Raw genomic sequence first — 13,385 nt, forward strand, 5'->3', positions numbered from 1 at the left:
ATTTCCTATTCTCTACCACTTTGTACTTTGCTAATTCCTATTCATCCTTCAAGAGTTACTCTAGAGGAAATTTCATTCATTTAGTGAAAATTTAATGGGTACCCAGTCGTTGCTAGTTACTGTTCTGGGGAATGAGGAAACAGCAGTGAATAAAACAGCAAAAAGAAACAAAACAGAACCTCCTCTCATGGAGTTTATGATATAGGCTTGGAGAGGAGACTAATGCTAAAAAGGAAAATAAATAAAATATGCAAGGTTGGGTGTAGATAGAGAGAATAATTGTATAGGAAGGGGACTAGGAAGGACTAGGCTACAGTTCTAAATAGGGTAGCTAGGAAAGGCTTGCTAAAAAAGACATTTGAGGAAATATCTGAAATAGATGAGCAAATAAGCCAACAGGTATCTGTAGGAATAATGTTAAGTAGAGGGAAAAGAAAAAGCAATGACTGAGGAAAATAAGTGCCTGGAATGTTTGAAGAAGGTGGTGTAGCTATGACTGAGAGTACAGGAATGTACTAATAGGAAATAAGCCAGGGATAACAAGGGGCCAGATTGGGTAGCGCTTTGTAGAACTTTAACTTTTACACAGGGTAAGAACTCATTGAAGGTATTTTTGCAGAAGAGTGACACAGATCTGCTTTTGTTTTAGCAAGAATCTTTGGGCTGCTGTCCTGAGAATATACCAAAGGGGAACCTGTACCAAATCAGGGAGGCCACTGCAAAAATTATGGGGAGGGATGGCGGTGGTGGCTTGGGCCAGAGTCACAGCAAGAGGAGTGATGAGCAGTGAGTGGACTATGGATCTATTTTGGAAGTAGAACCTCTCCAATTGCTGGATTTGATGGAAGAGATGAGAGGCATGAGAAAAAAGAGGAGTTGAGGAGGACTCTAAGGGTTTGGGGCCGAACAACTGGAAGAAAAGAGTTGCAATGTTCCAAGATGAGGAAAGCTGTGGAAGAAAGCAGGTTGGGGCATAAGAGCAGAGCTCTATTTTGGAACATTTGTGTTTGAGAAGCCTAACAGACTTCCAAGAAAAGATGTTGAATAGAAAGATAGATGTAGCGGTCTAGTTTAGAAGTCTAAGATAGAGATAATCACTTAGGAGTAATCAATATAATGATGTTACTTAAAGCATTGAGATAAGATGATATTATTGAGGAACTACTTATATATATACAGGAAGAAGAGGTGTAAGGACTGAGTCTTGTGGCACTTCTATATTTCTAGATCCAGGAAGAGGATCCTAGCAAAGGAGACTGAGATCAGCCTGAGGGGTAAGAGGAAATGAAGAGAGCTTGATGTACTTGCAGCCAAATGACATTCAAGGAGGAGGGAACCATCAAATGCTGCTGGTGGTCCAAGTAAGATGACAACTGGGAATTTACTCTTTGCTTTTAGTCTCATGGAAATCATTGGTGATCATGATAAGGGAGTTATGATGATGTGACAGGCATAAAAATGTTGGAGTGTTAGAGCTTGAGTGGCTGGAGGAATGCTTTAATGGAGTAGCCTGGCACAGATGGCAGGACCTGAGTGTGAGAAAGAAGTGTCTTCAGGGGCAGGGGTACCACAACACCTGGATATTAGTGATGTATAGGAGAATTCATCAAATAAGTACACCTATTGAGGGTAAGGGGAGGTAGGTTTCTCCCTTTCAGAAAAAGGAGTTATAAATATGGAAAGAAAGAAAATCAGAATGAAGGGTGTTAGATTAGAACTGAATTTATCACTGTAATCTCACTTCATATATGTGTGTGTGTGTGCATGCAAGCATATATACATAGATGTAGAAACAACATGGAAGCACATGTGTATGTATGTGTATACCTAATATCTGTGTCTGTCTGCCTATCATCTATCTATCTATCTATCTATCTATCTATCTATCTATCTATCTATCATCTATCTATCTATCATCTTCATAGTCCCTACTTCTATCCATTGAGAGGGAGAGGGAGGGTGTGGGAGAACAGCAACCAAACAGTATGATATACTTAGCAATGATCTTTGTTCCTCAATGTCACTGATCACTTAAGAAACCAGAATTTTGGAGCACCTGGTTGGCTCATTTGGTTAAGTGTCTACTTTTGGCTCAGGTCATGATCCTGGGGTCTTGGTATTGAGCTCTGAGTTGGACTCCCTGTTCAGTGGGGAGTCTGCTTCTTCCTCTTCTTCTGACCCTCTCCCCTGCTTGTGCTCTCTTGCACTTTCTCTCTTAAATAAATAAATAAATAAAATCTTAAAAAAGAAAGAAACCAGAATTTCTTAGAGAAATGTCTGGTTCTAGGGCAGGGAAGTAAAGACGATCCTGGAATATTTTCTGTCAGAAAGCAAGAGGATACTTAAAGAATTATGAGGACATGTCAATATGACACAGAATCCATCTTCATGAGTCCTCCATTGTCTCAATGTGGAACAACTTGAGCATCAAAATACATATTGGGAGTATTATATCCCACCGAATAACATACAGATTCACGAGTCTGCATTCATGTAATAATGTAATAATGTAATAAATGTAAACAATGTAAGCTTAATTAGAAACAGGATATTTATACAGTCTCTGAGTATCTGCTCACAAAATACTTACTAATTATAAAGGGAAACTGTATTTTTACAGTGCAGAAGCCTGACAGATACCAGTTTATTCATATGGATTAAAGTTATCAATAATGGAACAAGTAGAAATTATATAATACATGATAAAATGTAATGATCCCTGAATGACCTGCATCTAATCCTGAGGAAACAGACATACCCAAATTGAGAGGTAACCTACAAAATGACAGTGGTCTTCAACAGTGTTAAGATTATGAAAGTCAAGGAAAGATAGAAGAATTGTTCCAGATCAAAAACCGAAGAATCATGATAACTATATGCAACATGTGATTCTGGACTAGATTTTTTTTATCTGTAAGGGACATTTTTGGAACAATTGGCAAAACTTGAATTGGTCTGAAAATAAGATAGTAAGGCTATGTCAATGTTAGTTTTCTGATTTTGATGATTATATTGTGGTTATGTAGAAGAATGTCTTTTTTTAAGAGCAAATACACTACAGTATTCAGGGATAATGGGATATGTCAGAAATTTAATCTCAAATGTTTCAGAAAAAAAATATACTGTTCTTGCAATTTACCTGTAATTTTGAGACAGTTTTTTTAAGTAGTAAAAACAAATTAATTGAACTGTATTACAGAGAGAATAAGAAAAGAGACACAGGACAAAGCACATATAGACAACTCATTTGGGAGGTACCACTGTTGTGGGAACAAGAGAAATGGGCAAGTATTTGGAGAAGCAGAATTCTAAGATTATTTCTGTTTCTCATCCTTGTCCCCAAGCATTTTATTCATATTTATTTTATTGCATTTTCCACATTGCATTGGAAGTATTTTTATAGGCCCATTTCCATTACAGATTGTAAATTCCTTATAGAAAAGACTTGAGTTTTATATATCTCTTATGTATAGCATAACACTTAGCATATCATAATATGCTCATTAAATATTCAAACAGTAGAACCATTCTCAAAAAAGCTATGTTTGTTTGTTTTTTAAAGCTATGGCTTTTAGTGAAAGATGTGATCATCAGTTTCCTTGCTAAACATGGAAGACAAAATAAGTTGACTTAGTTTTAAGGAGTGGAAATTATAGTTATAACAAATAACTTCTAGATTTTGGGGTATAAGATACTGAATGGTTACTAGGGTGTTTTACAGCTAACTCTAGTTACTTTTTGGAAGTCCTCTGTTTGGTATAGATAAAATAGAAAAAGGAACCAATGAGATAGTGAAATAATTAAGAGTGTAAAATAGTGTGATCATCTGTACACTGAAAGCATTCTTAAATGTGAAATTGTACATGAAATGTTCCTAGCGAGTATCTACAGAAAATGGGCTGGCTCTATCCCCTTGCCCTATGAAATCAACAATAAATCAGACCACTGGCTGATTTTTCCATCACATATCTGTGTAAGCTAATAGTTTGTTGTTTTTTTTTTCTTAGAGAGAGAAAGAGAGTAATTTAACAGTTTGGGAGGAAATGGCCATGAGAGTTTCCCATCCAGTCAAGATAAGATGAAGAAAACCACTATGTTCCTATGTTAAATTTTTAGAGATGGATTCAGTTGGAGGCATGTTTGTATGAGGTTGTAGTAAACAGAGAGCTTTAACAAATATGAAGGGGAAACTAGCAAATCCAAAGCATCATACCTAGAGTGAAAATGTAATCTGTTGAGGCATAGACTACTTCAGGGGCCTGGCTTGTTTAAGTTACTCAGAGGGAAAGAAAACCAAAGCGTGTGTATGTGTACAGGGCACAGGAATGGGATGAGGGGATGGGAAGATGGGAGGAGGGGAGAGGAGTAAGTGTTGCAATAAAACATGAGTTCATGGAAAATGAAAAGTAGAAACAAAAACAAGAAAAATCTTTGAGGAATTTATCTGTGTATAAAGTCATTTACCTGTAGAATCTTTCCTATGGTCAAAGGGAATGAAAATATAAGCCATTATTTAGTGAATCAAACTAGTTGTGGGAACACATGCACATTCCAAATATTTGAGGGCAACCCAAGTGATTAATTTCTGCCAAATCAGCCTTCCTGGAATAATTGCCTCAACTCTTTTATTCATATTGTTTGTATAAATGTGGCTCAATAGGGAATATTTAATAGACTAGAGTATTTATAATTATATAAAAATTCATGTTAGTAAACAAGGTCACTCTGCAAAGGTGATGAATCCTTGTATGACACATTTATCTGTTAGAAAATGGTGCCTTCATCGCTTAGAATCGTAACAGTGTAGATTGTGTTGGTGGTTTTATTTTTGGAGTATCAATTAGTCAATCAATCTATTAGTATTTATTGAGCTTCTGCCCAGCACTTAGGGCACACTCATCAAATTTGCAAATGACACAAATCTTGGAGGATGGTAAATACATTGATGACAGACATAGCGTCCAAAAAGATTTTGACAGCCTGGAGCAATGGGCTGAATCTAACAAGATGAAATGTAACATGGATAAATATAAATTTCTGTCCTTGGGTCGATGAAACTAACTGTGTAAATACAAGATGGGGTGGATGTGTTTTAAGCAGTATGTAAGAAAGAAAAGACTTAGTATTTTAGTGAGTAGTCAGCTCAACTTAATTTATCAGTTTTAGCTGCGTGATGTCAGTGCCAAAAATCTAGCATGCAATTTTGGATTATATTAAGGTGATAATCCTGTTTCAGTTTGGCAAGTCAAATCACATGTAGAGATTGCAGTATTTAAGAAGAGAGCCACGTTTTAAGAAGAGAGAGACCCCAAACCATGTCATATTTAGAACACAACAGAAACAAAGCACATTTATTCTAAAGAAGACTTAAGAGAAAATGCCATCTTTCTTTATATCTGTGAGCTCTCCCATGGGAAAGGGATTGGGATTGGATTTGTTTGGTGTAGTTTCAATAGTTAGAGCTGGGAACTATGAATTAAAGTTATAAGGAGATCTTTTTCAGCTTAATCATTTATAATAGTAAAAGCTGTTCAAAGATGAAAGGCTCCCCAAGTCTGCAGAAAGGGGACCCTGGAGCACTTAAAACTCAGTGTCCTTATTTTGGGGGTAGTAGTGCTACAGAAGGGCAATCTGAGAACTCAACAAGGTAATGTAAGTAGAGCATTCAGCACAGTGTCAGGAATATGACAAGTGATTATGTAGTTCATCAGGATTGTTACCCTTCTCATTGTGGGAGGTGTTTGACATGAAGCCGAAATCATCGCTGAGTGGAGTTCTGGCAGAGAGACTCACGGATGGGTCTGACGCATGAGATGGCTGTTACTTCGAAATGCTAACTGGGTGTAACTAATAAAAATCGGTTTGAACAGCCTCTGGAACCCGTCAACCTTTCTATGTGACCTTGAATATTGTAACCTTCTTGTTTTCAATTCTCTGTGATTCAGTTTCATTACCTTTAAGATAGAGATATAATAACAAAACTTCCTTGGATTGTTGTAAGGATAAACAGAGAAAATACACATAACAATTTTAATGCCCAACATGCTGATTTTTCTATAAATGTGAACACTTTTATAAAGCTGAAGCAGCTGGAAATGGATTATTGAAAGACTCAGGACTTGAGGTATGTTTGAAAAATACTAAAAATTTAGGTAAGTGAAAGACAGTAGCAAGGTTATTCCCATAGAAATATCTTGGACAATGCATGGAGATGGAATTAAGCACTGTGTGATCATTGGACAGTGAGGCGATGTCTCCAGTTAGATGAAGTTGGCTCTTGGTGATTAGTTAGAAATCAAATTGGATGGGATGAGTAAGGAAGAACCTCAGAAAACCTTTGGTTTAGGATAGTAAGCAGTAAGAGGGACATTCCACATGTGCTCAGGTAAGGGAACAAAACATACCTATGATATTTTAAAATAATCTTATCGAGTTTTCAGAATAAATTGCCTTCCTTATGCTTAAAAAATTATGGATGCTTTTTTGCAAAGCCTTCTTTAACCTAGAAATAGAAATTCTATTTTAGGGCAATTTCTATTTCAGAAAGTCCAAGACATGTTTCTTCCACAAAGTTTTCCCTTCCGATTCATATCACAGTAGTTTTCTTTTTTGTCTGAATTTCTTAGTATTCAAAATGATGATCTTTATATTTGTATCATCCATCATCATCATCTTTTGAGGGTGAATTTGAATTCAAGATATGTTGCCAAATCATTTTATATTAAATCTATAAAGAATTATTCAAAATTCTTAAAATGGTTTTGCTTTAAAATGAGGCCCATTAAATTAATGAAACTGGTATTTCTGGGAGGCTTGTAAGTTGGTTCTGAAAAGATAGATCCCACAGGAAAGGGCCAAAATTATATTATACACTATACATGAATGGATTGAGGCACAACTTCTCAAAGCAACTCTTCGAAAAAGACAACACTTTATTAACTGCACTGAATCAGTAATTAAGTCAAAAACAACCGTCATCATTTATAGTGATACAAACACTATCTAGTCTATTAAAATTATTCATACATATAAGCGCCTTGGGAAAAAGGATCATGACATTATTTTCTTTATTTATAATTTATAGGGGAAGTGTGAGTACTGGCTTCCTGCTTTATTGAATTAAAATGAAATTAGAAGAATATAAGCAACAAGAAAATCATTTCTCTGGTGAGGAAGTTAGCACAGGTATTCTGCATATTTCCTAGCCTCAGTCAGTACTTTCTTTTGGTTGTTGGTGGCCAGCAGGAGCAGAAGAGCAACAAAAATTTGGCATTTCAGTGGAAAAGCTGATTGATAGTTATGATACTCCAAGTGGACTTGATTGTATTTTTTCTCTTGGTAGCTTCTCAGCTATTACATGACTTTCTGGAATTTTGAATTATACCCCCATCTAATCAGGCATGAGAATGGTCAGGAATTCTATTTAAAACAACAGCAACAAAAAACAACTAATACACTCTTATGCTCAAAGGAATGAGCACAGACTACCACAGGGACACAAATTTGACAAAAAAAAAATCATTAAAATGAAATATAAAACCTCAGGAGAATGAAGGGTTGAGAATGACCTGCTCCCTTCTATCTTCTTCCCAATGTGTTTTTTGAATGTCTTATGAGGGGATTTAAGGCTTTTCTACACCTGCTACTGGCTTGGCCAATTCATTCCTTCAAGCCACACCAATAAAAATGTACAAAGTCCTCTAATCCCCAAGAGGTGGAAAATGAGATGGGTGTGAAGTTTACTTTAGCAGAAGGCTTTCTTGTAGCAAATCAGAAATTCCACCACACATATTCCTATTCCTCCAGATAACTGGCAAGGGGATCATCAGAATGAGCTATTGCCAAGAGCTACCTGCATCTTCACGGTTCCAGTGTGATGGGGCCCCAGACCAGAATTGCAAAGTAGTTAAGAGAATCTTGGAATATAAAACATGGTACAGAACACCAAAGAAGATTTAATCTTATTTATAGAAAGGTGGTTGATGGGGGGGGGGGACAAGAGAAGAGAGTGGCTTGAGATCATCATTAATCATTTTGTAAGTACCAACAAAGTGAAAACATCCTTCCAGAATTCACTGCAAGTGACACTGAATCCTTCTACTAAGCAAATATGTGATGAGTTGATAAAAAAAAAAGAAGAAAAGAAGGTCCTGAACTCTTGACTACAGATATAATACAGTGAATATAGAAAATCAAAAACATGCTTTCTATCTGACTCAAAATAAAGGTGCACTTAAACTTGTAAAAGACAACATTTTTATTTGAATGATATGACAGAACTGTCACAGGAGTGTTACCTGCTATAAAGAAAGCCAAGAATTATTACCTTTATTAGACCAGTGACACTGAGCTTTAGCCATACATTTCTAACTTCTGTCCCTCTACAGAGACAATTTTCTTTTCTTAAATAAACTGTCATGCTGGTGTTAATATATTGTTGGCTCTCTCATGCTCTGAGAATACAGCTGATATAAAACATGTATATGTTAGATTGGTAATAGTATCTTTAGTGTAGCTGACTAGAACAAATGTGTTTCCCTCATGGCTGTGCTAATGTGATAAAGGAAAATTGGCTGTTCATCAGCTTTTGGCTGGGTAAAGACAGTAGAGATGGAACCACATTCTTTTTTATGCATTAATACCATCGAGAACTTTTCACTAGTTATATTTCATGTGCCTGCATGTTGCACAAAGATGTTGTAAAACATGAGATAATGCTACAAATAACAAAGTAGAAAAGCCTGTATCTTTTATAATGATAACAGTCAAACACCAAATGACAGTAACAGGATGTAAAAAATGGGATGCAAAAAAAAAAATGCAGCCCTACGACCCAGCCGAGAGGTATATATGCAGGCCCACGAGGAGCTGGTGTGTGGTTTTGGGTCTTTATGTCAAGGCTTTGTTTTATAATTAAGTAAAATGTAACATGGGGTCAGTAGACTTAAAGAACTACGTGGTTTTAATAAAAGCAGATTAGATAGTATGGAGAAAAGCTATATGGAATAACTTTTTGAAGAATTAATATTCCCAAGTAATCATGTTGTTAACTCCCAGGATTGGTTGATTGGTTTGTTTGTTTGGAGAGAGAGGGCTGTTGGAAAGTAAGACAGTCACTCACTCACATAATGATCTAAAGATGTTGGAGAATGGCTTATTTTCATCAATTATTGTGAGGAAATTTTAGGAGAATAGCATTTGCAATGCTTTGATTTCATTGTATTTTTAATTAAAATGTTAGCATCTAGCCTTTCAACTGCAAGACATTGTATTTCTCTCTTTCCCCTATCCCTACTCCCACCTTCATGTTTTGTTTGCCATTTCAGCACCTTGGCTAGAGCACCAGGAATTCCCTGTACATTCAAGTTAAAAGCACTTGAACAGGACTGTCTGTAGATACTAAAGTTGATATCAAACAGCTGATCACTTTATTCAGAAATACTTGCCATCATTGAAGATTTTGTATAGATACCATCCATGAAGTAGTCTGCATAACTGTTTGAATTGACTATTCAGGTATCACTGCACACAGATAAAATTTCATAATTCCACAGTTATAATGTAATTGAAAGATCATCTAGCCACAACTCCTGGAACAAATCTGATTGGTTGAATGTTTTATTATTTTATTTATTATTTTTATTTTTTTAAAAGATTTTATTTGAGAGAGAGAGGTAGAACATGAGCGAGGGGAGGGGGACAGGGAGAGGGAGATGCAGGCTCCCCTCTGAGCAGGGAGCCCGTCACGGAGCTCAATCCCCCGACCCCGAGATCATGAACTGAGCTGAAGGCAGATGCTTAACTGACTGAGCCATGCAGGTGCCCCGGTCAAATGTTTTAATAAGATTTCCCTGGAACACATCCATGCTCATTCCCATGTGTATTGTCTCTGGCTGTTGTCCTATTACAATAGCAGAGTTGAGCAGTTGTGACCTGGACCATTTGGACCACAAAGTCAAATCACTTGGCTTGCAGATAAAGAGTATTTATTCTCTGCCTGTTTACAGAAAAACTGATGTAGAGAGTTATTAGGTGTCGGATTAGCTAGCCTAGAATATTTTTGTCAAATTTTTATATTCTGTACTGGGCAAGTAAGTACAGCTGAGTATCACCAACTATGGTACCAACACTAATAAAGGAAATACAAGAAAAATTTTCTATTAGCAACTTAAATTGTATTATATCCATATATTATACATTTTTGGTATCTCTAGCTTTGAATATTTCTGCCTTTTGTATTCATTTCTGTTTATTTCCAAATATGGAAATATAACAAATTTAGTATCTAAAGGAACAGCATATTCTCAAAAAAGTTATGAAGGCACGGCAGTCAGAGCTGCTTAAATATATGGGACAAATAATTACATATACCTGTGAATACCCTGGTAGATATCACAGCACAAAACTATAATATGTAGGTTCATATCTAGATATATAAACACACAGATATATCATTGAGCCATTAAAATAAATTGTTTTCAGTCTTTCCAACTGAGGAAAGTAGTGAAGTAGGAAATTAACTTGAGAAAGAGTGCTGAAATGTAGTTATTATAAAATACAAGGTTACACAACTAAAATAATAATGGTGATAATTTCTTGCAGGTGCATCAGACAAAAATCAGTTTCTTCATCAATGGTTTGGAGGAGGATAATACAGCATTTGATGCAAGAACTCTAAGTGGTTCAATTACAGATTTTGCCTCTGGTACTACACAAATAGGACAGAGTTTGAATGGTAAGATTCTGACTTCAGAAAATTATTTTATCCAGTTACAGTATTCCTAAAGAAAGTGTCAAAAATAATATTTTAAAATATCTAGGTTTATTTGTTTCCTAGGGCTGTTGCCACAAATTAGCAGCAACTGGGTGGACTTAATACAGCAGATATGTGTGCTCTTCCCACAGTTCTGGAGCCTATAAATCTGAAATCAAGGGTTTGCAGTGTTGTTTTATTCTGGAGGTTCCAATCAGTTCTGTGCCTCTCTTTCTGGCTTCTGGAAGTCCATAGTGCTCCCTGGCTTGTAGCTTTTTCTGGAGGTTCCAATCAGTACTGTGCCGCTCTTTCTGGCTTCTGGAAGTTCATAGTGCTCCTTGGCTTGTAGCTGCACAGACCCAATCTTTGCTTCCATGTTCACATGAGCTTCTCCCCCGTGCCCTCTTCCCTTCTCTTCTCTTCTAAGAGGACTTGTGGTTAAATTTATCACCCCCCCTCCATCCTGTATGCTTTCCTTTCCAGATCCTTCATTACATATGCAAAAACCCTATTTTCAAATAAGGTCACAATCTCAGGTTCCAGGTGGACATACATTTTGGAGATCACTCTTCAACCCACTATACTAGGGAAACTTTAAAATTAAAATGTAACCTATTAAGATCAATTTTTAAATAAGAACAATGAATGATAAACTATATTTTCTCATTTTTTTTTGGTTTGAATTTTAAAGTAGGACTTAGAGTATTGGAGACTAAAAAATAATATTCAACAATAATAAGCTGGATTTATGGTGTTCTTATCTTCCTGCCATAAAAACAGGCCATATAGGTTTAAAAGATACTATACACTACATCCTGAATAAAAACAAATTGAATTTAGAATTATCTTGAAATAATTAGCACAATTGTCTATAAATTGCCTGCACTTTAAAAATGGAATATTATCTTATTAAATAATAAATACTCATTATAATAAAATTCACACAATACAGAACTCTATGGAATAAAAAATATTTTACATTTTTCTACCTTTATAGATACAGCTAACTTTTTTATACCCTTCCAGAATTTTAGTACATATTGCTGGAGATATGGTTATAAATATAATTTTCCAAAAATGAAATTATAATACATATGCTTTCTCTGAGCCCTCTAAAAATAAATACTTTCCCTCCAAATGTTATGGACAACATTCCATGTTAATATGCCTTCTCATTTAAAATTGCTTCATTGTGCACAATTGTATAGCTGGAACAAGAACTTTAAAACAAGCTCCTATTAATGAGCATTTGGATTATTCCTAATATTTCAATATTATTAGCAGTTATTTGCTAGAAATCACTATATATGTCTATATTTCTATACCTCTATTTCTCTATCTGTGTAGTCCATGCAGACACACATGTATACCTACATATGCCTTTGAACAATTGTCTGCACAATTCCTTAAGACCTTAAACTTTGGTGTCAGTCTGCCTGGATTCAAATCCCCTCTCTCCACTCAGTAGCCATGTGACTTGGAACAACTTTTTAATGACTCTAAAATGTAGTAACCCCAAATTTATTTAATTTATGTATTTTTTAAGTTTTTGTTTTAATTCCACTTAGTTAACCTACAGTGTTATATTAGTTTCAGGTGTATAATATAGTGATTCAACATTTTCATGCATCACCCTGTGCTCATGATGACAAGTGCACTTCTTGATCCCAATCACCTATTTAATTCATCCCCCTCCCCCCTTCCCTCTGGTGACCATCAGTTTATTCTCTATAATTAAGAGTCTGTTTCTTGATTTGCCTCTCTCTCTCTTATTTTTTTTTACCTTTGCTCATTTGTTTTGTTTCTTAAATTCCACATATGAATAAAATCATATGGTATTTGTCTTTTTCTGACTGATTTATTTCACTTAGCATTATACTCTCTAGTTCCATCCATGTTGTTGCAAATGGCAAGATTTCATTCTTTTTATGGCTGAATATTATTCCATTGTGTGTATGTGTGTGTGTGTGTGTGTGTGTGTGTGTGTGTGTGTGTGTGTGTATCTCACATGTTCTTTATCCATTCATCAATCAATGGACACTTCAGCTGCTTCCATATCTTGGCTATTGTAAATAAAGCTGCTATAAACATGGGGTGCATGTATCCTTTTGAATTAGAGTTCTAGTATTCTTTTAGTTACCCCAAATTTAAAATGATGATGATGACATTACAGTTCCATTGTGAGGATCAAAAGAGTCTATACATGAAAAGTATTACTGTTTTTCTAGAATCTGGCACACTGTAGTTGCTGAACACTTAATGGTATTTTTTAAATTTTTTTTATTGTTATGTTAATCACCATATATTACATCATTAGTTTTTGATGTAGTGTTCCATGATTCATTGTTTGTTCATAACACCCAGTGCTCCATGCAGAATGTGCCCTCTTTAATACCCATCACCAGGCTAACCCATCCCCCTACCCTCCTCCCCTCTAGAACCCTCAGTTTGTTTTTCAGAGTCCATCATCTCTCATGGTTCGTCTCCCCCTCTGACTTACTCCCCTTCATTCTTCCTCTCCTGCTATCTTCTTCTTTTTCTTTTTTCTTAAAATATGTTGCGTTATTTGTTTCAGAAGTACAGATCTGTGATTCAACAGTCTTGCACAATTCACAGCACTCACCATAGCACA

At 35.7% G+C, this 13,385-nt stretch overlaps 1 protein-coding gene across 1 annotated transcript in view; it reads left to right on the forward strand.

Annotated features, from left to right (window-relative positions):
- The window catches only part of USH2A (usherin), a 716,035-nt gene that overhangs the window by 30,157 nt on the left and 672,493 nt on the right, over window positions 1-13,385 (forward strand). Inside the window, exon 3 of the mRNA XM_028104725.2 lies at window positions 10,603-10,735. Coding sequence (XP_027960526.2) covers window positions 10,603-10,735 — 133 coding nt within the window. The remainder of the gene's footprint in view (window positions 1-10,602; window positions 10,736-13,385) is intronic.

This window comes from Eumetopias jubatus, unplaced genomic scaffold (genome assembly GCF_037043125.1).
Source record: "Eumetopias jubatus isolate StellerSeaLion01/CBP00866 unplaced genomic scaffold, mEumJub1_p1.0 scaffold_12, whole genome shotgun sequence".
NCBI lineage: Eukaryota > Metazoa > Chordata > Mammalia > Carnivora > Otariidae > Eumetopias > Eumetopias jubatus.